This window comes from Opisthocomus hoazin, chromosome 24 (assembly GCF_030867145.1).
Source record: "Opisthocomus hoazin isolate bOpiHoa1 chromosome 24, bOpiHoa1.hap1, whole genome shotgun sequence".
NCBI classification, from domain to species: Eukaryota; Metazoa; Chordata; class Aves; order Opisthocomiformes; family Opisthocomidae; genus Opisthocomus; species Opisthocomus hoazin.
In genome coordinates, this window is record NC_134437.1 from 5,382,351 (window position 1) to 5,408,646 (window position 26,296).

The 26,296-nt window shown below is 56.6% G+C and overlaps 1 protein-coding gene across 8 annotated transcripts in view; it reads right to left on the reverse strand.

Annotated features, from left to right (window-relative positions):
• LOC104326841 (protein CEPU-1) overlaps positions 1–26,296 on the reverse strand; it is a 332,439-nt gene that overhangs the window by 24,853 nt on the left and 281,290 nt on the right. For all 8 annotated transcript variants that reach the window (XM_075442552.1, XM_075442554.1, XM_075442557.1 and 5 more), the window contains 2 exons: positions 23,829–24,061; positions 3,076–3,201 (listed from right to left, as the gene is read on the reverse strand). In XM_075442552.1, coding sequence (XP_075298667.1) covers positions 3,076–3,201; positions 23,829–24,061 — 359 coding nt within the window. The remainder of the gene's footprint in view (positions 1–3,075; positions 3,202–23,828; positions 24,062–26,296) is intronic.

Here is a 26,296-nt window from a genome sequence, read left to right on the forward strand (position 1 = left end):
GCTGCGTTTTGAAGCCCTGGTGGCAGCCATGCTGTCAGCTGGAGCATCCCAGCCCAGGGCAGAGCCCCAAAACAGTTAAGCCTCCGCTGCCGAGGCAGAAGAAGCTGTCACTACACCAAGTCCCCTCCTTTTTCCACCTCAACCTGTTCAGCTGCGTTAACAGGAGTTGCCGTGAGTTAGTGCAGCACGACTGGGAAAAGAAACACAAAAAGATAGAGAGGGGCGAGACAGAAGACAGGCTGTAGCAGCACATCTTGGTAGAACTGAGTTCACAAAACCCTTCTGCAGAGCCAGCATCCTGCGTGGGCTCTGGGCAGGAGGATGAGGATGGGCACAGGTAGGGCCAGCCACCGAGCGGCGATGGAGGCACTGACAGAGCCAGCACTGGTGCCATTCACTAGCAGCAAACTCTCTTGCTCGGGTTCACTCAGCTCTGGAGTTGTACAGGGAAAACGCTCTCCTCCTCCCGGCTGCGGGGAACTCTTCCAGCCCCCGAACCAAACAGAGCTTCACAGCTCCCATAACGTGGCAACAACTGCAGCCGCAAAAATTCAGCAGAGCCTCCCAGACCACGCTGCTACACGCATAGTGCGCTGAACCAGGAAACGGCTGAAGGGTCAAGGGAGCCGGGAGTGACTGGGGAAGGGTCTCGAGTGAGATCAGTCACCGGGGAGCCGGGCTGCTCTCGGTGTAAATCCTCTGAAGGACCCGACCGCGCGCTCCCCCGGTGAGCAAACACTCTTGTTTGCTCCATTTCCCACCAAGAGCCGCACGGTAGCCTCACAGCTGCCAAGAAAATAATAAAGCCCGTGAAGTGCCTTTGCGCAGAGGAACACTCGCCGGCGTAAGCATGGGAACCGGCTCTCTCCGCCACCGGTCTGCCCGTGCCTGGTACAGACAGCGCTATCGAAGCCTCTCCCCAGCGACGTCGGCGAGAGCCGCTTACCCATCCGCCGTGTCAACCCTGAAATTACGCTCCAGCTTTCCCTTAACCAATTCTCCCCGGTCCCTTTTGCCCAACCACTGCGAGCGAGACGGGGAAAGACGGCGAGAAGGAACAGGAGGCGGCTCGCTCGAGACCACCCCGGGGGACGAGCGGCGAGGCGGGCCTACGACGGAGAGAGGGGCTGCTAGGAGAAGAGTTACCACCTCGGCATCTGCTACAGCACCTCTGCGCACCTGCCCTGGCTCCTGTTCCCGTCCCCGCGCCTCCAACCCTCGTCCCTCCTACGTGCGCTGAATGCGAAACGGAGAAGCAGAGGTCCCCCTCGGTGGCTTGGCAGAGCCAGAAACAGAGGAGCTGCCGGCAGAGACGGGCGGCCACCGAAGTTGTCTCGGGCCACCTCTGGGCTCGGCGCCCTCCGCCCGCAGGAGGCCAGCCTCGAGGAGATCTCTGCGATCGTTTGCTCCCTTGGAGTTTTGAAAGCAGAATGCCTAATCATGGCCAAAATCAGGTAAGAGCTGCCGCTGCAAATTACACGGCGCCACGGGTAATTTCTGATTAGCTCACTCTTCCTCTCCTGCTGCATCCTCAGTTTCCATAGCAGCTAAGTCCTAAGTAAAATGGAAACATCTGGTTCAAGCGCAGGTAAAGATTCCCTGGGGAAAGAAACCTGCTGGATGGCAGCGAAGACGGAAAACAGCGCTGGCGAAAGGCAGAGGCACGGGACGCCGGGAGCTCGGCGAGGAGAGGGTGGACGGCGCGCGGGGGGCACGGCAGTGGGGCAGCGCGAGGGGATGCGGGCAGGAGAGCGGGGTGGCGGGGAAACCAGGGGTGCGTGTGGAAACCAGGCAGAGAGGAGCTCGAGTGAGACTGAAAGGCATCGTCCGGGTAGACGAGGGGAAGAGGAGAAAGAAAAAAAGGCTTCAAGGTGGGAGCGCACGGACTGCCTCAACCCTAAATGCTGCCTGCTGGTGACAGATACAGTGACAGCGACTTCGATGTCACGGATAGATGCTCGGGGCCGGAGAGGAGCGCACGGAGCTGGGCCCTGCGTGTCATCACTCATCCGCACCCAGACCCCGTCGAGGCCACCCTCTTGGAGGCATGACCACCTAAGGCCAACATGTGCATGGTGGGAATGGCTTTTACAGAGGCTTCATCAAGGGACGGGGCTGAGATGCCACCGACTCAGCTCGCTCTCTGCCCGGGCTACGGAGAGAGCGATGGATCTGGCCCAGCACTTTGCTACAGCGCAGACAAATAGCAAAGAAAAAAATCAATGGAGCTGTACTGAGACGCCGCAGCCATCGTCAGGCAGCTGAACAGAGCGAGCAGACACGGCACCATCCATCACTGCTGCTGCTGCGTCGTCTCCTTCGGCTGCCGGACAGCCCGGCCGGGGCGTCCCCGAGGGGAGCCTGAGGCCCCTGCCTGGGACAACAGCCCACGCTGGTAAAACCTCCCAGAGAAAATGGCTGAGGGTGAACACCAGCGCTCAGGTGGGATCAGAGGATCAGAGCCAGGCACTGCCCCTTGGCCGGACGGCTCGTCCCACCCCAAGCCCCCAGCTCTCACCCCCAGCTCACCGGTGAGAACCTCGGAGCCACCTCGGAGTAACGGAGCAGCAAAACGAACGGCAAAAACCAGCCGGGAAAGGGTTTCGAAATAATATCTGCCCGAACAGGCACGCAGGGGGACTTGCTTCCCAGCAGTCACACCCACACTGTTCTGCTTAGGTTCTGCTTACCAATTAACAAGGCCACCAATTAATGCTCCGTGTGTGTTCCTGCTCATTTGCACGATTTACAGTCTTCCTCTGAAGCAACGCGCGAGAACTCCCCGAAAACTTTTCAGAACAGGGCCGGACAAGCACGTTCAACGCCTGGGCGCAGCAACCCCAACCTGGTGCCTGCCGCCAGTCCTCCGCACGATCAAACCACACGCTCCTCTCCCAGACCCCCAAACTGGGCGTTTCTCCCCCAAAGCCATCAACTCCCGCACGAAGTCACGTCTTTTCGGTGCAAACCATCTATTTTTGTTTTTGCAGCTGCAAGGTGAACCGGCCCACAACACCTCTGCAGCCGCCGGCAAACGCCCTTCCCGGAATATTTTGGGTAACGTTCGGCTCTTACCTTTGGGCGAGATGTGTCTCCAGGTGATCGTTGGATCTGGCCTGCCCGTGGCTATGCAGGTGAGGCTGACGTTGCCGCCTTCGTTGATGGAGATGTCGGAAGAGATCTCGATGATTTTCGGAGACACTGCAACGACACAAAGAGGGAAATGAAAATACAACGGGTTCTGCTCCGACTCCAATCTCAAAACGTGGGTGAAGGAGGCTGGATTGCCTTCCTCCTCAACGAGCTATGTGGTAGCCCATCAGTCTCATCTGAATTGACAGGAACACCCAAGGGAAAGAGGGGGGGGCGGAGAAGACGGGTAGAAGTGGGAAGAAATTGTAGCCAGAGGGAATTCAGTCATTTTAGGGAGGCTCGAGACAGCTCCTCTGTAACCGGTGAGACGTTACTTCTTCCCCACCCCGCTTCCAGCACTCCTCCTGCCCTCCAGCCACGACAAACCCTTTGCAGCAGAGCTGCACCCCACAGAGAAAACACCACCGCACCCCTCCAAACTCGCCCAAAGGCAGCAGCTGCTCCCGGCGCAGCAAGAGCACCCAATGCACGCACACGGCTTGCAGCTCTCTGCCATGCCCTCGCAACCAGAAAAGCCCCAAGAGGGGCTGGGCAAGAAGAGGACAAGTCTACCATGAAGCCTCTGAGGTCTACCACCGTGCAAAGGAAGGGAAATTCCATCGGGATGGAAGGCATCCCACTGCACCGGCACTGCCGTCGTCACCAACGAGGAGTGGGTCAGACACAGGGGGCCCAGACCCACAGAGGGGACGTGCCTACGGGACAGGAGGGTGATGAGAAAGGGAAGGGTTGAGGAGCAAGCAAGGAGCGCTCGGCCCCTGCTGCCAAGCGAGCAGAGGACGCGATGCGGCGGCCGGGGAGGGCTGGGGTTTCTACAAGCTCTACGGCAGGGCTGTACGAGAAAAACGCTCGGCTGCCACTATCAGCCTGCATCTGCAGAACGTAATAAAGACCATCACCTTCCTTGGTTTATATTTTTCTTCCCAGGCCGCTCTCCGGAGCCTAGCAGCGGATCGGCACCCCGCTGCGGCGCTTTGCAGGAGAGCCGCAAATCACTCGCCAAGCATCCCGCTCCTTCCACCCTCCCCGGGCGAGCCCCGCTCATCGATCCAGCCCGTTGCACCACCCCTATTTCTGACCTGGACCCCTGCTCCCGAGCACCCCTTCCCTGCCTCCCCCCACCTCCCAACACCTTCCCAGGGCTGCGCCGAGCCGCAGTGACTGCAATGGCCTTGCACGCATTGCCTCTGCTGCGCAGGTAAGGGATTTATTGATCCGTAAAGCACTCCGAGACGCTCTGGAAGGGATTATGTCATGCCAGTGCCGTGCAATAAAATAAAAAATGATGGATTTTTTGTGAACATGAGGGTGATTTAGGGTTTGTAGTTGGAAGTGTAGTTAAAGTACATTTTAAGTGGAAATCAAGGTGGGTAATGAATTATTCTCTGTTTTGAAGGGCTGCTGGGAGTTCATTTTTTTGCCGCTCTGGGCACAACGGCTAATCTGCTCATCATGCGCTGGAGGACAACTACGGATCAGCTGCTCCCAGAACAGCGGGGGCTCTGGGGCAGGACAGCGGAGGGCACCAAGGCGACACCGCAAGAAATATTCATATGCATCAGTGTCATTAAGCCCAGCATACGGGGACCGCACACAGCTCCTGGGACCGCCCGCCCGGAGCCGGGAGATGCTCTGGCAATAGTTCATCGAGGAGATGTTATTAATTGCGATTGCCCAGCGAGGCTGGGACCGCTGGCCGGGAAACCCCTGCGCGCTTCGAACACACCAAGCTTACGGCCTCGGCACCAGAAATAGCCCACGGAGGCGTTACCGGTGCCGCTTCGGAGCGGCAGAAAGAGGCAAGCGGAGGCACGGTGAATCGCCCTCCATCGCCTGCGAAGGAGCAAGGGCTTCCAGCTGCGAGTCCCGGCAAAACTAGAGCACCGTCTCTCATCTTCAGCGAGACGCCTGCCAAATCGCAGAGGAACCTTCCCGACGTTTTTAACTGCTGAATACACATCAACCCAGTTTAGTATGTTTTGAAGAGACTTAAAAAAAAAAAAGAATCGACTCAGACTTTGCACCACAACTCTGGTACCGCGCACACGGATTGGCAGCCGCCCAGGCGAGAGACGAAAAATCTGTAATCGAATCAACTGACCAGATTCTAAAATATACTTAAAACGAATTAAATTTGGGTTTCCTGAAATGCGAGCCTTGCATCCTCCTCCTCAGCAATACAGCAGGAGATTTAAATTCTGCTCGGGCCAGGAGGAGAGAGGATTGCATTGCTGCTTGGCCGGGCAATGGGAGACTTCGCATCTCTCGCCGCCGAGTGCAGAAGAAGCTCGAGCCGCTCGTGCGCCGGGGACAAAGCCCACCGTGCCCCGGCGAGCTCGGGGAGAGGCCATTTACTGCGGCCCGCCTGGGAGGAGATGAGGCAGGAATGGCTGGGAAGTAAACCGCAGCAACGGCGTCAGCGTAGTCGTTAGCTAACCCTTAAATTAAATGTGCAGTGGTAGGATTTAACGCGACAGTTACTGTATGCTAATTAAACGTTTGAATAATTAACCACAGGAACTATTTCAAACGCCTTTCTGGAGACTGAACAGGTATGTTGCAAGGCTTTTTCCACACTGGGGAGGGAAACCTTAATAAATAAGTGATCGCAAGTGTATATTTCATACTATTTAACGGTCACCGGTGCTCCCGTTCCCTCTGCATTGAAACGCTCCCTCCGTCAGTTGGCATTGCGGCGGCAATGGGGCAGAGGAGAAATTTCTTATGCCGAGCGCGGGACGCAGATGGAGCTGTGCCCCTATGGGAATGAATAAATAAATAAAGCTAAATAAATGCAGGCTTCCCAGGCGGGAACCCTCTCCTTGCGGGCAGTCCTTTTGTGTTCAGCATCTCTCTTGCTCAGAAGTGATTAAACATGGCAGTGTTGGCCAAGCTGCTCCAGTGACACAGCGCAGATTTCCCCGGAGACGGGCTGGTGTTTTATCGATCCGACTTCTTTTTCCCCCCCTATCCTTGCCACAATGATGGGAAAGGTCCTTGGGCTGCTCTCAGCCGCTGCAGCCCTTCGCAGATGCCCGGGGCGTGCGCCCGGTTTGGCCAGAGCCGGTGCCCGCTCGCACACGCGGAGTCCCCGGGACACGAAAGCTGCTTGCTTAAACGTTTAACCAAACCATCTGGCGCGCTGCACGTTCGAGGGTGTTCAGTCAGGTGATGTATGTCTTGATGGATCCAAGCATATGCGCTTGCCTACGCAGATCCATTCCCTGGCGCACAGACACCCTCCTGCCCCTGGCACAGACTGCATCCCCGCTGCGCTTACACCTCCAAACGCCCCTCCCAGAGCCAAGACAGGTGCCGAAGCTCGCGCATCCCGTGCACGCACCCCTTGGCCCTGCCACCTCCTACCAGCTTTACTTCCCCATCCATCTTCCTCGCATGCAACGACCATGCTGCTTACCTGTGCTTTCCTCTCCCCGACACCATCTCCTGATGTTACCCCTTGGCTCCCCGGGCACCCCAAATTTCAGGCGAGAGGCCCCTGAGTGTTAGCAGGGCGTGGATCTGGAGCAACCTCCCCACCAGAGACAAGGGAGGAGAGCTCAGATGAGCCTCACCAAGCTGGGTGCCTTCAAGGAGTAAGTGCATTTTTTTGCCTTAACCACCTTCTCTTCTCCCCAGTTTTGAGAGCAGAGCAAGGAGAGTGAAAATACACGTGGGACCTTTCCAGACGTGCGAATCGCTTCTGGTGCTCGCGCCAGCAAAGCGCCCGGCGCTGCGCAGGACCCAGAGCCCCCAGCAGCAGCCTGCGAGCCAGCGGGCTCTCCCGGTAAGCACTGCCTCGCCTCCCCCTCGCAAAACACGCACCTCTCCATCTTCCAGCACGAGCAACATCTGCTCCAGATCAAAGGAAACAACAAAGAACAGCTATAAAAGCGTCTCGAAGAAAGAAAAAGAGGGAGATTCAGCCTTGCGTTCTGCAGGCGATCTGTGATGCGCACTGGCAGCTTCCTGAACATCAGGCTGCCTCTGCTCCTGCTTTTAATAACAGCCTCTTACTGCTGTCACCCGCAGACTCTACCACGGGTCCTGCCTCTGGGACTCGGCCAGGGGGAGCCCCGGGAGCCCCAGCCCTGCTCAAGGCGATGTTACGAGTCCAGCCGAGCCCACCAGCAACCAAGGGGTCTGCCAAAGCCACCCGGGACCGGGCGCAAGGCAGGGACCCCTACGTCGGGGTCCCCATCCAACTCCTCCAGGCTGTAACCGGAGCAGTTTTCTCTCCTCCGGCAGCAGCCAGGCCGGGAGAAGGTGCGGTGCTCCGGCTGCCGCAGCGCCAGGCACCTCCATTGTGCCTTCTCCTCCTTTGTGTTCCAAACCTTTCTGCCTTCTTAAGGAAGGCAGAGAGCAAATTAAGAGCCCTGCGCCTTCAATTACAGGTGTATTGTAATGGGCTTTTAAATCAGTTTGTGCAGCTCGAACACAGCCATAATTAAGAGAAAAGCAGAGAGGGCTTCATCCTTCTGTCATATCAACACAGCTCAGGAGCCGTACTGAAGAAGCCCACAGGGTGCGAAGGGCAAACCCAGCCTCAGAGCCTGCATCCAGCCACGCTGCCTGCTCACGTAGGCTTGTATACAAACCCCTTACAATCACAGGGGCCGATCCTGCCCCTGCCCTGGGTTTGCACCATCCAGGGGCCGATTCTGCCCCTGTCCTGGGTTTGCACCACCACCCCCTTCCACGCCGGCGTGCCGGGTGCGGCTCAGCTTTGCCGAGGGACTGAGCCTCCCCCCGCCCCGTGCAAACCCGGTGGCAGCCAAAGACGTGAAGAAAGCAGCCTGCAAATGCAGAAGACATACGTAACGACCTTAATAAGCAATTAATAAATAACTAATGGCAATTGCTCGTTTTAAAGCGAGGCGTAATGAGATGTGTCATACGGCACCGAGATGTGTCTAAATGATTTCCCGAGTAGAGAATGGCTCCTGTTGCAGCGAAGCTCTCCCGAGCTTGGAGGACACGAAATTTTTTACGCCCGTCTCTGCAGCAGGTTATACAGCACGCCGTCGTCGTAATTCAGAGGAGGAGGGGGGAAACAAGACGTTTCCAATCATTCATTAGTAAAGTATTTGTGAACGCGGGTATAATTCACCGCACAAGCAGCAGGGTTTCTGCAGACAAACTTTATAGCTAAGTGCCAAAAGGGAGCCCAATCTGATTCCACTTACGACAACATAAATCAGCAATGCTCCCGCTGCAGTCAGCGTGGGATACGCTGGAATAAAGGCGGCACGAAAGGAGAGCCGGGTCTCCGGCACAAGGACTTCTCTCTGACTTTTGGACGGGTCCAGGTCACCAACCCGGATCCGCCGTGCTGCTGCCCTAAGGAGCCAGGTGCTGCCAGGCTAGATTCCATCCCTGCTTTCAAGGCTCCGAAGGGATGTGCATCTTTTTTCACCCGCCACAAAAAGGAAGAAACGCCCGACACCGAGCCCCGCACCTTTGGGGAATCAAGCAGGAGTTTGCTTAGCACGACCATCAATAAGCAGCCTTACAGGGCAGGCAGAATCCATCACTCAGGTTTCGGGGACGGCGAGTTCTGCTTTCACGGTACGATGCCTGAAGGAAGTCAGGGCACTGCTTTGGACTTCACTGCCTTCTCTAAAAGGAGCCTAATGATGCTGATCTCTTTTATAAACCACTTCAGACTCCTCTTTCGACACCCAAAACCCCACAGAACCCCATAAAGATGTAAGAACGAAGGTTTTGCATTGCTAAGGATGAAGAAACGCAGCCGAACAAGGACTGTACGGCGGTTCAGCTCCCCGTCTAGACAGATCTCATTTTCAGCTCCATGCATCCCGCACGGAGCAAGGATCTCGTTTCCAGTTTTTGCACCCCGAGCCACCTGGGATTCCCCCTGTGAGTCAAGCAACACCTCATATAAGGCAGAAAATTGAAGGATGTCGAAACCTTAAGACACCTGCATCATCCTTCCAGCATTACCGACACCTCTCCTCTCTCACAACTACCTCCACGGTGACCACCAAACCGGCAGTGACTCCATCTCACCCTCTTGTCCCACCAGGCGCCGGTGGAGGTCCCGTCAGACCTCCCGCGTGGGGACGAGCCGCAGTGTGCCGAGGGCGCCCGAGAAAGTTTGAAGGCGACTCCTTGTTAATACAAAGCTTGTCAAACCCATCACCTAGAAATGCTGAATGTCTTTATTAGATTCCTTTATCTCCCCTCGAGATCGGAGGGACACGACGAGATGATTCTCAGCAGAGATGTCATCATCCAGAAACTAATTAAAGGCTGCGCGGGAAGTCGGGCCACGCGCACTCTGGAGAACAAAACGCATTAGCAACCCGAGTCGAGAAAAATATTACAAGTGAACTTCAGATCAGAAAGGGCGAGCTAGGGATTTGACAATAGCTCTCCTCTCCCCGTCTTTACTCCCGCTCGTCCCCACACCCCCTCGTCCTCGATAGCTGTCCCCCAGCAGAAGCAAGCCACGCGGGATCTCGGGGCTGTCTGGGACCAGCCCCTGCACTGCCATCTCCTGAGGGATGCAGGACAACGCTGGATCCTGTCCTCCACCAGGAATACCATGATTTGTGGGATTTTCTTTTTTATTTTTTTTTTTAAAGCCTCTTTGCTGTGGGTCAACAAGCTGCAGAGAAGGGCGGCTCGATGCCTGCACTGCTCCCTGCTTTGCCAGAGTAGTCCTGGGCAAAACACTTGGTCTCTTTGGGCCTCCTCTCTCTATCGATGCAATGACAAGCATTTCTCTTCCTTTGCAGGCTTGTTAAAAACACAACGACATACAAGATGCTGAGATACCTAGAGCCTATGGTCACAGGAACTGTAGGTGGGAAGATTTCTGCATGGGGATAGTCCTACTAGCCATGTCCCACGCGTAGGCAGGGCTCACGTAAGCCAAGATGCATGGATCTGGTTTAGGGCACGCATCCCGAGCAGATGTGCCTGCAAACAGCACTTCCCCGTCAACGTGGCGTCTCCCTACCAACAAGCAGCAAATTTACACGACGTTCCTGCTCTGGTCCATCAGAGCACGCTGTCCTGCTAAACTCCGCACGAAACCTCAGCTCCTCTCCCCAAAACCAGCCCGAGGGCAAGCGGCCGTGCCTTGGCGGCGCAGATCCTGCTCCCAAGCTCTGCTCTGGGGGAGTGGGGGGCTCTCCCCGTGCCCCCCCCAGCTCTCCATCCACGAGAAGCGAGCGTCACACGGACGGCCGAGCACGCCGAGCCAGCCCCGCGCCACTTCGCTCGTCAGAAGGGACCCGGCAGGGACAAAGGAGCTCAAACCTCCTTCCCCAAGATAAATTGGATGCTTTAATGCAGGCTGCATCTCCAACGAATATAGGGCAGGTGTCTCTGAAGTGAAGTATTCGTTAAAATGATGCGCTTTAAATTACATTTCGGCTATTTCAGGCAGACAGGTTGTGTGTGGGTTGGGTTGTTTTTTTCTATGATCTATCTAGAGGCTTAAAAAGACACAGAGAGAAATAAATCTCCCTTCCATTACAAACACACTACGCTCTTGCATATTTGTTCTTATCTCGGCGCGCTCACGCTCCCTCTCCCCCGACTCGAGCGCAAAGTAAAGTGTTTACGATTACACTTCCCGCGCTGACACTAATCCCATCCGAGGAGCCGCGCCGCCCGTGCCCGGGGACGAGCGGCGACCGCCGAAACGCTGCGACGGACGCCGGGTGGTTTTGCTTCAAAAGCCGCTGACGTTCGTGGCGTTAACGTGGCACCCAGTGAAAGCCCCAAGTCTGCACTGAAGTGCAAGTGAAGTCTGTTTGTAGCTTCTGGGTCTATCTGCGTCCTTTTTGCCACTCTCCATCCAACTATTTGCATCCCTTCTCCTCTCCCAAGCTCCCCTATGACATCTTCGACACCCTCAAACCCTGTTGCAGTAGGTGTTGTACCAACAAGACACAAAAACACAGCCTTTGCCCCATGGGGCTCTCGATGAACATGTGAAAAAGGAGACAGCAGATGAGTGCAGGCTGTGTCCTCACCCTCGGGGACGTCACTGCTTGTGAGGCACCTTCAGGCACTGCATCGGCATCCAGCTTAGGGGAGGGACGCGATGGGGAGCAGGAGCACAAGCTGCTCCTTATGACCAGACCCTTTGTTCGTCTGCTCATTAAGCGGGAGGTCGGAAAGGCCCAGCGGTTCCAAATGAACCACAGCTGAGGTGACAGATGCCTCCAGATGCTGCCAGTCCTCCTGCACCCATGGGAGCACATCTCTTCGCATGGGTGCTGCGAACCCATCCATCGCTCCGGCGGAAGCAGACCCACCTTCCCAAAGCTGCCCCGATCCAATCCTTCCTCCCCTTACACGGTCCTGCTCTTAAAGGCTCTCCTCTCCAGGCTCCAAGAGCCCCCCATCCATCCTCTCTCCTCCCATCGAGTACTTCTGGTCCTGCACCCTACCCAAGGCACCTTCCTAGCATCCACCCTGACCCAAACCCAGGGGATCAACCCAAGGCTTGGCCAAAACTGCCAGAAACAAGCAGGAGAGCCAACACCAACAAGCCAGAGTCCGTGTGAGGATGCACACTGTCCTTCACACACCTCAAAACCTCCTTAGAAGAGCTGCAAGGTTTAGCTCTCCACGTTCAGCAAGGGTAGAGCTAGGGTTGGTCTCTGCTGCCTTAATTCAGCTCCCCAGCTCGTGACGCCCGAGGACGACGCTTTCCCGCAGTACACAGAGGGGCAATTAAAGCTTCATTACCAAATTTCAGCCCAAGCAGGCAACGGTTTGACAGAGCTAAAAGCGAAGGGAAGGGAGGGAGCGACGCTACCGCGAGGCAGGGATATCAGCATGCCTGGAGTACGCGGGGGAATGTTCCCCTTTCCCCTTAGGGCTGCTCCTACATTTTCCATTTCTCCTAAACGAAGCCCTCGAGCCTTCTTCTCGGCCACCCTCGCGCTTCCGAGAATGCCAGACAAGCTGCAGGGAGTTATCTCCCCCCAGAGCATCCTTTAATTTCCCTGTTTGTCTTTCTCATGCCCAGCCTCCTCAACGGCCCCGTCTATTCCCCACGTGCTCCTGCTTTTCACGGGAGGACTGTTTTTACCCCTGCCTTCCTATGCCTCCTTCTCCTCCCATTTAATCGTTCTGGAGGCTTTTTATCCACAGTTTCCTTCCCTTTCTTTCCTTTTTCGTTTTTAAAACCTGCTGTCCCCCGATTCAAAATCATTACTGTTTTTAACTTGGCTCGAGCCTCTTTAATTAAGTTACTTTCCATTATTTTTTATCTCGTCCATTTGTCTACATCCCCCGCACCCTCCCTCATTCCTCCTTTCCTCCCCAAGGCAGGCTGGGTATGAAATCTTACATTTCCATTTGGCTAACAATCACTTTGAGTTTTTAAATGCTATTAAATTGGATCACACCGGTCACTGGACTGGAGTTGTCGAGCTGTGATATTTACTCGCGCCAGTCAAAGGGAAATGAAATTGCGGCGGCGCGGGGGGGAGGCGATGGGGGAGCGCAGATTTATTCTGCCCGCGGTACTCGCAAACAGGCACAATCCCTTCGGATTTTCAAGCGAGTTCAAAGGGAACTCTCACGCTCAACCATGAATGTATTGTAATGTCTTTAATAAATCAATTACTCGTTGGCAGGGAAGTGTCACTGCATCTCCAAACCTTGTAATCACCTCAGCCTTGCTGTGTTTTAAGTGCTGAAAAACCTCGGAGGCGGACGGGGAGCCAGAAGCAGCACTGGCGCAGGGCAAACCGGAGGAAGCGCTTCTGCTTCACCCTGCCAGCAAAGACCGAAAGACCCTGCCAACCCACCCCCGCCCAGCGACCCCCAGCACCCGAACCTGGAGATCACGGTGCCGGAGGGACCCTGCCAGCCCTGCGCTGGGCTCGCCCGTCCCAGGATGCGGAGGTTTGAGAGGGACGACCAAGGTTCACCAAGGACCCCGCGTTACGCCCCGCTCTCGCGGGCAGTTTGCAACGCCGCGTCTTCCTGCCACCCCCACGAGCGAGACAGCCTTTTGCTGCCAGTTAATCAGGGGCCTGAGCTTTGCGCTTCTGCCTTCGCGAGGGTGCCGGGATGTCAGTTTTGCTAAAAGACGCCTCTTCCACTCGAAAATTTGCTAAAAAGAGAGCGGGATTTGATGATAAAGCAGCCCTGGCCAAATCCAGCCCCTTCTCTCCTCTCTCTGCTGACAATATCCTCCCCTCCACGACAACAATCATCTGAGCACAAACAGACAACGAAGCTTTTCAGAAAGTAATGAACTCCGGTCGGAGCCAAGGCAGGAAGGGTTTTAATGTTCGGCTCGGAAAGCTTGGTGAGGCCATCAATTATCCAGCCCTGCTGCCGAAGGAGCGCAGAAAAAAACAGATTTCAGGCAGGCTCGGCCAAGAAGAAAAGATAGAGAAGGAAAACACTGCGAGAGAGATTTAATTCCACGAGCGAAGTGTTTGCAAAAGAGGAGGAGGATCAAAGGCTGAAGCTCTCGGGCTGGCTGCGAGGAGGAGGGATTACAAGGAGGGCAAACCATGGGGAAGACGTCTCAGTTGACGCCTGTCTTGAGGCTGGTCCACGCAAGGATGGCCCCGGGTACAAACCGGGGAGCCCGTTGGCTGCGAGGGCTCGGTGACGGGGAGGCTTTGGCAGCGAGGGGGGTGGACTGAGACCTGCTCATCTCGTGTAGGACAGCAAGCCAGGGTGGAGTCTGCCACGTCCCCTGCCTCGTCCCCGTCTGACGCTAGATGCTACCGAGAGAAGGGAGAGGAACCCAGAGGTGAAACCTTCTGAGCATGTCTACTGCTGGCGAGACAGGGCCAGCAACCCAGACATGAAACACGAGCGCATGGGTCCACCTAGAGCAATGAGACCTCCCCGTCCCCTCGCCTGCACCCCACGGGCCGTGCTGTGGGGCTCTGCCAGGGGTCTGGCCCTGGGCTAACGAGCGAAGCCATCTCGTTTCCGCGGGACGGGGCAGAGGGGACTCACTGCTATCCCGCACCAACAGCTTCTCCAGCAGCCAGACCCAGAAGGCCCAAACCAGAAATATTTCAAGACCACATTTCCATGTTTGGTCTGAAGGACCGTATTTCCGCATCTTCTCTGAAGGTCTTTGCGTTTTGTTCTCCGCTTCCCCCTTTTCCTCCTCTTTCTCCTTTGCTAATTCTATTTCTCCTCCACGGCACCACCAGAACAGACCAGAACAGCAGGGTAAAAGGCGACCACAACTTTGTCAATGAGCTTCAACCCCTCCTTCAAGACCAAAGCAAAACCAGTGCAGAAAACACTTTTTCCCAGGGGTCCTCCCGCCCATTTTCCCCCAGGCTCAGCCACCCCTCCAGCCCGTCCTTAACCTCGCGGATGTTTGCTGGAGGTTTTCTGGCGCTCGCTGCCCGACGCAGGAGGCGTCGGGGCCGGCCGGCTCTTCGACAGCTGTTCCCTTGGCCTCTCCTTTATCTCCAGCACTGTGCTCACATCTGCTTCCCCCTCTGCCTCTTTCCCTGCCGCTGGGAGCCTGGTTTTAAATCACTGCTCAGCGCGCCGGCTGCCAGGCGTGGGTTTCACGATGCCCAGCATGCCCCGTTTGGATGGGCATCCAAAAGCTGTTCGCAAGCCTCCCCCGGCTTTTTTTCTTTTTTTTTTTCCCCAGTCCTCCTGAACCTGCCAACGCTGCCACGCTGCTCTCCCCTCCTCCCTTTTGGCCGCGGAGTTATCTTGGCTCTGGAACCGTGTTCAGGCACCTGGTTGCTGGCAGCGTGGGGCTTTGGCAGCGCCCGGCTGCATGCGGCTCTTCGATAGGGAAGGGGGGCTCAGCCGGCGCGGGTCGACGCGACCCACCTCGGCTACCGGGGACGTGCCGGTGGCCGCCCGCACCGCTCCCGCATGGCTCTCTGGAGCCTGGAGCTGGTGGCAGTCCCACCACCCGCATCTCTCTGGCTTTGCCGGGGATTTGCGCGGTGGAAAAGCACAGCTTTGTACGGCATCGCCCAGGAGCTGCGTTTCCAGAGACGCACTGAGGACAGGACGCGGCCATCTGCGGCTTCCTTCCCCGGCCACGGGCACTGCTCCTGAGCGTGGCGATTTTGGCAGAGCACGGCAGCAAAACCCCCGGGGAGCAAACAAACAGCGCACATGGAGGGATGCCTCTGCCACTCTGCCCATGCAGCTAAATTCCCCTTGCAGACCGCAATCTCTCCACACCACGAAAAAAAGAGAGGGCCGTATGCTTCCCCCAGCCAACAAGACACAAACTTCCCTGAAAAGCTTGGCTGATGCCTCCCCAAATTCCTTTGTCTGTGCAGGATTGCAAGCCAGGATCCTCGCGGACGCCAGCTTCGACGGCAAAGGCTGGACCGAGGAGACCAAACTCCCTTGGGCTGAGCCCTGCTCCTGCTCTCCGACTCCCCGAGCCTCTGCAACAGGCTTGCGCTTCTGGACTCACCTCCGGGGGGACTGGCCAGAAAAATCAGCTTTAAAGGCCAAAAAGAAGAGCCAGATTAAAGTATCAACTGTGAATTTAAGCTCAGGACTTAAGGTTTAATAATGCAACAGAAAATCAATATTTAATAAAGCAAATGATGGAGAAAAACATTGAATGGGAGATGAGCCGCCGCTCTTGTTTTCAAACATGCAGGTCCCGGAGGAGCTGGTTTGGCAGGAGGGATGCCGCACCAGATTGCCACGAAGAGCTGGCACGCAGGACGCCCCGGGTCCCACCGACTCCAGCTCGGGTGTCAAGGGGGCTCCCGCGCCTTTTATTAAAGGACAAACAAGGAATTACTGCGGTGGTCGGAGTCCAAATACCCATGGAGAGAGATCAAATGCTGATGCACGAGAGGAGCCGAGCAGCTGCCTCGCCGAACGGGCCCAGATTCGCGCGAGGGCTGGAGGCTGGGCTGGCGAAACGCGGGCGGGCAGGCAGCACCGCGCCCAAATTCAGGTTTTAAATGCACCGAGAAGAGCTGCCAAGGGATGGGGATCTCCTGACAGGAGCACGGGGGGCTCAAAGCGGAGGATAAATCCCTGCCAAGGAGGAGAGGCGGTGGTGTAGGTCATTCGGGGTGCAAGGGAGCAACTGGGGCATCGAAGCGGGCTGGCAGCGGCCAGGCGAGCGCGCATCCCTGGATGCGGCAAGGATGCGGGCGCGATGATGATGATGATGACGACGCTGGGGACAGATCGGCAGCTCTGCCTCCCTCCCCTGGAAGCTGGAGCAAACTGCAGCCAGCCCGCTGGCACGGAGATGGCACCCGCGCCCGGCGCGAACCGACAGCCACGCTCTGCCAAGGCGCGCCGGTTGCCTCGAGGCGTTTGTCGGATTTGGGGGGAGCCCCGTGAGACCGGGCTGAACGAGCGAGCCCGAGGAGCCGATGCTCCCAGATATTCAGTCCCCCACGGCAGGACACCGCTTGCTCGAGCCACGCCTGACCCCACCTCTCCCGCTCCTGGGGCTGCGCAAAACGCCGATGCCCGATGCCCAGCCGCAGAGCGAAGCACGCAATAACAAATGCCTTCAGCAGCAGCAATCCTCCCTGTCCCCCTACCCCTGCGCCAAGCCTTTCCAGCCCCCAGCCAAGCCACGCTGCCAGCCGGGAAAGGGGGGAGCTTACCCCACGCCCACCCAGGTGATGGAGGGTGGGTGCTGCCTCGGACGGGCAGCTCGGGATGCACGAAGCCCCCTCCCTGCCCCACCTCACGAAGTTTGGAAACTCTGGCCAAGCCCTCAAAACCACGGAGACTCTCCTTTGCGCAGCGCTCAGCCCTCTCCCGGGCAGCAAAGCGAGCTCGGTGCCCTTGGCTGAAACCCCTCCTCTCGCACGCAGCGTGCGCCGGGGTGCCTGCAGCGCAGCAATAATTTCTCGCTTCTGCCGGGATCCTTCACGATGAAAGATGACATAGAAATATAAAACGTTATCGCTCCATAACAGCCACATGCTATAAAACGCCGGGCAGAAGGATCTGGAACTAGAAGGAGGCAGCGCTTTAAATCCTTCCCCGCAGAGCTCCTGCCGCTAAAGCAACGAACCCGCTCCGCGGAGCTCCGGCGACGGAGGGAGGAGAGGGAAGGCCCCGATAAAAACACCGCGATTGCTGAATTAGGCGAAGAGGGTGAGTTTACACCGGCGTGACCTTCCCGCGCTGACAGCCCCGGGGTAGCTGTGGTGCCAGCGCCGTCTCCTCCCATTCATCCCCTGCTTTCGGCGGATGCTCCGTGTTGCCACGGCAACGGCAAAGCGCCGGTACCAACATTACACCACGACGAGTTGACTCTGCTCCCGCGACTACGATAACAACGCTGCTCCTGTGGTAATATTACATTGTTGAGGTCTCGCTGTTCTACCCTTAATTTTATTGTCGCATGATTAAATTGCAATAATGTTATTGAGCCGCCATTAGCGTTACCATGGCAACAATAACATTACGGGAGCGGTATCGCATTACAGCGGTCCAACCGTTCCGCCACAAATATTTTAATGTAGTAAAACAAAAGAGATTGCTGCAGTAACATTAAACTGCAGTGACCTCATTAAACCACAGCCTGCTTTATCACACCGGTCCTTCGGAAACGCCACGCGGCGACGGGGCGATGCCCGACGTGCTCTGGGTGAGGCGGGCACCTCTCCCCGCACGCATTTTGGAGAGGACAGGGGAACGGGGCCGCCGGGAGCTTGGAAAGGCTCAGAGAGGAGCAGGTTCTTGTTTTCTAGAAGAGGGGTGATCAGAGGGTGACCTCCGCATCTCTGAGGAGCAGCAAGGAGAGTCACACCGAGCTGGCCTCGCTGCTGCGGCCGGGGAGGAGGGAAATCGTGGGGTGTCGGAGGTGGAAATGGCCCCACCGGGGATCCAAGTGCTGTCCCAGTGACTCGGGCATGGCGTGGCTGGTGGGGACGGCAAAGGGGCAGCCCACAGCACGCCGCGTCACAGCGGGAGCCGTTCACCAGGGGAGGATAAAAAACAGAAATTCGCCACAGCCGCGGTGCGGGCAGAAAGAAAAACACCGAGGCAACGAAAACGGTCTGCGCGTCCTATGAGTCACGGGCTCTTCCTTCCCCTCGCTCCGTTCTCCTGCCAGTTCCCTCTCCCTGGGAACAGCTGACATCCTCCCCTGGGTCTGGCGGTGCCAGCATCGCCGCGGTGGCACGCCTTCCCTCCGCCGCTACTTCTCCCTTACCACCTCGCGCTCTTCCTCACGAGAAGGTCCTCTGCAGCCTGCTGTAGGTGACCCTGCTTCGGCAGGAGGGTTGGACTAGATGACCCACAGAGGTCCCTTCCAACCCCTACCATTCTGTGATTCTGTGAGAGCGGTTCACGCGCTCGAGCACTGCTCTCCTCCCCACCCCTCCCACCGCTCTTCCCTCCCCTGCTCCGGGACGCAGCACGGGGACGTAACTGGGGCAGCCCGAAGCCGCGGCGAGGGCAGGCGTGTGAGCCCGCAGCGAGCGCGTCCAGCTCGGGCTCTGGAGCCTCCGCTTCCCCCCCCCCTGCCCCACGATATAATTGCTAATTAATAATAACGTTTAGCTCTCAGATAGCACGCTCCATCTTCAAAGACCTCTGCCGACATTAACGAATTAATCCTCATCAACCCCCCTGCGAAGTAGGTGACAATTATTATCTCAGCCTCGCAGATGTTAAATTCATTTGCCAAGAGGTCAAGCGGCTTGGGGGAGGCCGGAGGGAGCCTGCCCATCCGCACGCCGGGCGCGTGGCGAGCACGGCTGAGGCGATGGGTCCCCGTGGAGAAGCGAGGGCTGGTGTAACCTTGGGAGGGAGACGGAGAGATCCGGGGGCAGCAATGGGTGCGGGAGCAGCAGAGAGGAGGGGATGCTCCCCTGAAGGCAGAGCGAAACGGGGATACAAAGCCATCAACTAGGACAGCGCGTGGGAGACCTTCAGTCCTCCACAACAGCCCTGACACAAAAGGAAAAGACGCTTTGATGGGCAGACGGTGATCAGCAACAAAGGAGAGATGGGGAAGGAACGCGTCAGTCAAAGGAGCCCAGCGCGCAGGCGAAGCGAGGGAGGATTTCGATTCCGTGCCGCTGGTTTCCTCCCCTCCATCGCTTCGGGGAGGTTCTCCCAGCTCTCCGCATGCCTTTTAGAAGGCATCAGCTTTTGCTTCTAGGAGGGCCAGCTGCTCTCAGGGGGCGAAAGGTGTGGACACACCAGAAAAACCCAAGCCAGAAGCATCTCCTGTGGCTTCTGCTGGGAAGCGTCCTACCCAACGTGAAACTCCAGCCCGTGGCACCATACTTGGCCGATGTCTACACACCCTCAAGACCACCGAGGCAGCAAACAGCCCTGGGCAAAGCTCCGTACCCCTCCTCGCCCCAGCACCGGTGGCTTTGGCCACGCGGGGGACAGGCTCACCCCTGGCTCCCGCAAAAAAATCCGCCGCAAGAAGTTACCCTTCGTCCTCCCACGAGCGGAAGGGGCTTACGGCATCAGAGGGAAATCAATCGGGCAGAGTTCGGCGCTTGAAACGAAGCCGTCTCGGGCACGGCAGCCCCACGGGCGGCTTTATCTCGCCGGCGCACACCTTTGGCCGCGACGCTCCCGGCAACGCCGCGTCCGCCCCCCGCGACCGGGGCAGCCCCCCGACTCCGCCGGCAGGTAATTAGCTCCCGAACAAAGGCAGGGATTTGCAGATTAACCCCGGCTGGGGAAAGAGTGGGAAAACTCATTTACACCAAAGAAAAGGGGAGCGGTGATTAGTTGCTCCAGTGACAGCAGAAAGAGCCAGATAGGGCCAGGGAAACTGATAAAGCAGCAGAAAGCCCAATATCCCCCAGTCGCCTGCCTTTTTTTATTTATTTTTCATTTCTTCTTTCTTTCTTTTGAAGCGCTAAAATTCCACCACTTTCTATCATGCAAATTTGCGTGCCTGAGTGAGATTAAACTCCGGCAGGCCCCGTGCCTCCTTCCCCAAGTCCATTTCCCGCGCCGAGATAAGGCCAGCTTCCCTGAATGCATCTTACAAGGCAGTGGGAGGGCTCTGCCGGCGCGCGTCCGAGACGGCTTATTATCAATACAAATAAGAGCTTTCCAGACCCCGTCCTCCTCCTCCTCCTCCCTCCCCGCTCTCTTTTAAACCCAGGAACCCGCAGAAGAGCTTAAATCGTCGAAGCGTCCTGCGGTGACCGGGGAGAAGGGGGAGGCTGCGCCCGAGATGCTGCTGCGGGGGCAAGAAGTGGGACTCGCTAAGCAACCCGGAGCGGGATACAGGAGAGGAGAGGAAGGGAAAGCATCACTCCTCCGAGGTCAGTGGGGCCCAGCTGAAGTCCTCCTCCTTGCCCTGGGTTTCTGCCTCCCTCCAAGTTCAGACCTTGCCTATTGCAAGCGGGGCTTCCTTGGATTTTGTCTCTTTGGGATTTTCACCCAACACCTCGCTCCTCCCGGGGTCCGAGGCAGACTCCTGCAAACACGGGCAGCGCCGCTTCCCTGTGCTGCGGTCCTATGGCAACTCCTCCTAAGAAGAAATGAGGGCTGAGCGAGTGGGACAGGCAGGGACCACCCTCCAGACACTGCAGACGACATGGACGTTCCCTATTTTAGGTCCAGCTGTAGTCTGGGAGCTTCTTTCCTGGGGAGATCCAGGCGCTAAGAACCTCCTTGCAGCTTTGGCAGCTACGTCGGTGGCTCACATCAACTCGGCATCGCCAACGCTGAGCCTGACCCCCTCTAAAGCAGCCCCCGAAACAGCAGGTCTGAACTTTGATGCATTCAGTGCCAAGGGGCTGTTGTCTCATTCCCGGGCTCATTTGTCCCACATCAGCGTGGAGACAGCGGGAAGGAGAGATGCACCGACCTGCTATTCCTGGATCGGCAGCAATCACCTTTAGCAGCAGGATTTGAGGACTGACAAGTGTTTCTGAAAGCCTGACCGAGGAGGAAAGGTGGGAGAAAGGGGCCTCGCATCGTTTCAGAAAGCAGGTGGCGAAGGGACGACACGGTAACAACCTTCCCCAAAGCTAAAGGCTGTAACAAAGAGGACGGTGATCAATTGTTCCCCACGTCCGCTGGGGACAGGCTGAGAAAAACTCCACTTCGTTTGCGACAAAGAAGGCTGAAGTTAGATATTAGCTATACATTTTCTAATTATACGGGTAGCGCAGCAGTAGAATAGGTTGTCTAGGGAGACCGAAGAACCTGCTTTGTTAAAGATTTTTCAAGAATAGCTTTGCCACGTGTTCGCCAGCGACGTCTCTGCCTCGCTGCAGGGGGACGGGCGAAACCAGCTCTCGAGGTGCCTTCTACCCACCTATTTCGGGATCGCAACCATCACTACAGACAACCTAGAAATAAATGTGCAGCGCCTTACTCGCTGCACCGTGGACATCCTTGGGTGCTGCTGGTTTCTAGCCGATTCTCTCCCGCTGCCTTGGGGAACAGCCCCAACCCTCACACCCTAAAGGAAGCTCCTTCTCCCACCCCTCTCCCTCTTCTGTTTTTCACTCTTTCCCCCCACAGCATCAATGCCTCAGCTCCAAGGCCATTTCCCAGCGATATCCCAATAAATTCGGGGAGGAGGGACGCATGGCACGAGGTGGGGGTGTCCGGACCCTGGCTGATACGCACCCATCACGCCTGCCCGGGGGAGCAGCAGGCTGCTGAAATCCCGGCTGGAAGGGGACAAGCTCCTTGCCCCCCGTGGCCAGTCCCTCTGGAGCACGCAGCCTGCCCTCGGGTACGATTTAATTGCATCCTGAGAGGCTGGAATGCTCCAGCCTCCAGAGCTGTGCCCCCAGGCCCTTTCCTGGTGCAGCAAGGGAAAAGCCAGGACCCGCTCAGAGCAACCTGCACACCTCCCTCTTGCTGGCTGCACCTGGACTAACCCTGTTTAAAAGGGGAGACTCCCTTTCCCACCTCCTCTCACCGCTTCTCCTTTCCTATCAGGCTGCAGGAAGGGGCAAGAGGTCCCACAGCCACATGCTGAAGCTGGCACATCCCTAAAATCCAGTGCTCGGGCACCCTGCTTTCCTGAGAGGGAGGGCAAAGCACCGCTTCCTGCAAGCTGAATGTCTTTCAGGGCAGGATTATACCAGCTTGTGTATTACTGGGGCCATTTTCCAAGGCGGGAGAGTTAATCCTAGCACCCCAGACAAATTTTAATCAGGGTCATTAAGGCAAGCTTCCTTGCTTGCCTCGAGAAAGAGCCAAGCAACAGCTCTTGAAATTAGGGGGCCCGCTCCCGAGAGCCGGTATTTCTGTCGGCAGCGGCGAGGATGCTCAGCACGTCACAGGACTGAGCCCATCACCGAATCCTCCAGTATTTAACTGTACCGCTGCAAGGAGTTAAGACACGACCTTTTCCTCCCGTATCCAAACATCTCTTCCTAACGATACAGCAAAATGGACCTGGATGTCTGGTGATATGGGAAATTTAGGTCAGGAAATGGGAATCAGAAGAGAACAGATAGAAATTGTCCTGCATCACCCCGGCGCCTGATAGCAACTTCAGAACTTGCGGGTGATCGACTTTGGCTTAAAGAAACTCAGGCAGGTAATAACAGATTGCAAGATAAACAGCAAGGAGCCGGGCTGGCAATGCATCCGCGCTCTCTCCGTGGCTAATGGAGATGGAGAAAGTCCGGCTCTGTTCCGTTTGCTTGATTGCTCGAAGAAGAAAGAAAACCGAAAGGGAAGGAGGGGGGAAAATAAAGGCCCTGGGTTTAGGTTTCCCCCCCCTTCTATTCATTAGGCTGTTAATAATGCTCAGGCCTGGCATATCGACGGTGGATTAGCTCAACCCGACTCTGTGTACAGGACCAATGCCTTTTTAACCCAGCTTGTTTCCAAATCAATACACCCATCAGCATTCGAAAATTAGCCCGAGACGAGATTCCAATACTCAAGCTAAGTCATGCTAAGAGGGCTCCTGGCCAAATCACAGGCGAAGAAGAAGGAAAAAAGGTTGCTAGGAAGGGATTAGAGATTCTCCATTATTCTTCCCCGAGGCTCCCTCCCTACGAGCGCACCGGGCCCCAACGTCCCACCACGCAGGCTCCCCCTTGCCCAGCACACGTCCTGCAGCACGGACACGGGAGCTACCTTGCATGAACGTCCATCTGCTTGACCATCACGCGCGGCCACGCTCTCTCGAGAGCCCGTGCGTGCTTGCTGAAGAGCACGCTTGGCCGCTGCAAGCGCTCCACCACCCCATGCTGGCCTTCCTCTGCCTCTTCCTCCTCCTCACACAAGCACGGAGTTTCAACACACAAACACATATTGTTGCTAGGCATACACACACCCCCGCAAAGTACACAAATCTGCCAGCTCTCTCTTTTCCCCCAACACAAGTTTTACTTCAAGCATTGCCTCCAGCATGGAAAACAAAAAAACCCCATCAAAATACAACAACAAGAGCAACCAGCAACGTGGGTTTGCCAGCGACTACGTTGGGAGGCAGAGCTCTGTCTCAGAGCCCCATGACAGCTCCAGGAAAGTTGGATGAGCACGACTGCGTCCAGCTTCACCGGGACTCTCCAAGCCTGTGGAACACCAGATGACCCACAGAGGTCCCTTCCAACCCCTACCGTTCTGTGAACAGCCTCTGCGCTTGCAGAAAGCTGTTTCACATGCAGCGAGCTTGACGTAGGAGCGATAGGAGGAGAAGACACCAGGGCAAAAGGGACGAACAGAAATCAAAGCACCAAGCCCAACCCCTCTACGGATTCCCTTCCTCTTACCTTGGACGATGAGATGGACGCGCGATGTCTTGGGGTGATTGTCTGTCTGCACGGAGCACGTGTAGGGGCCCTCATCGTACACGTCCACGTCTTGGATCTGGATGCTGTACTGGGTTTTGGTGTTGGCCAAGAGCACCACTCGGGGGTCCAAGCACCACTTGTCGTTGCCGGCATAGAGGATGCTGCTGCGGTTCAGCCAGGCCACGCGGGTGACTCGGCTATCCACGGAGCACCTGGGGAGACGCAGAGAGGGGACTCATCAGCGCGCTGCTCTCGGGGGCTCTGCCCTCCTTCCCCAGCCCCTCCTGGCACTGTTTTTAGCTTTGCTGCCAGCAGCAGCTTCAGAGACCAAAGAAGACAACGTCAGCACTTTACCTGCGGTGCTCAGGGCACCAATATCCTCCTAAACTGGTGGCTCCAGAGATTTACCCAAGAGCTTCACAGCAATTTCAGGCAGAGAGGGGTCAGAGCCACCCAGCACCAGCCACCAAAGGACCTTTCACTCCTCGGTTCCCATTTGCTCCTTTGCAACCTCAGAGACAACCAGAGTCAAGGCAAAACCTCCACCCTGAGTCCCAACAACACTTTCTGGGGGGAAGCAGGTTGCCACCTCCTGCCCAAACCCATCCCTTGCCATCCTCTCCGCAGACCTTCATATCCCTGCGGCCAGGCAACGCAACGCAAAGCGGAGACGTGAAAGCAGCTCACTGTGTGTCACGCAGGAGCGAGGAAAATTCATCTGGGGAGAAACCCAGCTCTGACACACCGCGAAAGAGAAACCCTGAGCTTCCTACTGTTTGTCCCTTCCGCCAGCTCTTCCTTCCCCTCCCACCATCCGCACGGCTGCATCTCCTCCCCTCACCGCACCTTACCCCAGCGAAGCGTTTCAGCTACCAAGTGATATTTCAGAGGAAGAAGTCTTCTACTTCCAGCCTCATTAACAACCTGAGCCCCCCCTGCAGAAGACACCACGGTGCAAACCCTGAAGACACTTTGCTCCTGAAGGGGATTATTCTCCTGTCCAGTCCTGCTCCTCCCAAAGGTCTCTGCCAGCCCTATCACCCTCCATCCCCAGGTCCCCCAGCAAGGTCTGAACCCTCCATTTCCACAAATCGTCTCCAGATGAGCGAAGAGCAGAGGGCCTGGAGGCTGCCTGCTGCCCAAGCCCTCCTCCAGGCAGCAGAAACCCGCAGCCCCCTCAGCCAGCTAAAACCCCGCTTCTCTCCAAGCAAATTTGGGATTACGGAGCCGTCAGGACTTAGCCACGCTTTGCTGGATGCCAGCGACGGAGGATAATGTCCCTGCATAAAACCACTCAGCCTCAGATCCACTGTTTATATTCTCCCCAATCTACTTCGTTACTTGCGCAGTGGCTGGGATGCAAATTAACTTCAGAGGCACCGAAAGTGAGCGTGGCAGTCCCCGGGAGGTCTTGCATGGGGTAACCTCAACAAATTCAAGGGGTTTCTTGGGCTAGACATGCCAGACCATGGTAGCAGGGGAGTTAATGTCAAGGATGAAGGTATCCGTGGCATTCGGGCTTATCCTGACACTTTAGGGATCGTGTCCTTTCTCAGGGTGAGCTGTCTCCTCACCGGTGGGTGACTTCCCTTCCCGTGTCCACCACCGATGCCAGCCAAGACACAGGTCTGGGGACAAGCTGTCTCATCTCGCCCCTTTTTGGAGGTATTTCTGTGGCCCCAGTGATGACAGGAGAAGCCCAGATAACCCCCTCGGCCTCAACACGCAATGTTTGGAGGTTGGGGATGATGGATCCCCACGAGGTGACGTGCCTGAGGTGAGATGGGTTACTCTGCAGCCCAGAACCCCCCTGCTGATTTCCTAGGCAAGTGCCCAAGCTACTGCACCATCCTCCCTCTCCGGTGTGAAAAACATCCGATAAATTGAACAATTTTACTGCTGTTCCATGATGATATTACGATACTAATAAATTAAATGTGAGCAGATTTTTATTATCTACATAAAAAAGCGCAATAGATTCAGCCTGGGCTGAACACCAAGAACTCGGCTCTTGCTCTCAGCTGCGTCACAACTTGAGCAAAACCTGAGAGTCGAGATGCTGAAGTCAAACAAAACTTCAGATTTCTTCCCAGAGGATGATTTTATTATATCATACTCCGGACCTCAACTCTGCTGGTAGCTTAGACCTCCGGGGTTTGAACAAAATGCAGGCGGGTATTTGGAGCTGCCCATCGCCAGGCCACGGAGCAGGGTCTCACGTTCGCGGCGAGCAGCGCGTCTGCACAAAGACAGGGTGCCCACCCTCCCTGCCAAAGCCCCGTCGCGCAGAAGGACGGGGTGACGAGCAGCCAGATGTGCCTTGAATTTCTCAGCCCGGTCCCTTCTCCGGAGATTACCCCTGAGGACACGTAAAGCGAGCTGAAGTGAAAATATATATTTCCTCTCTTTTCCTCCACAGCAGTTTTTTTGTGCAATGCATCAGCCTG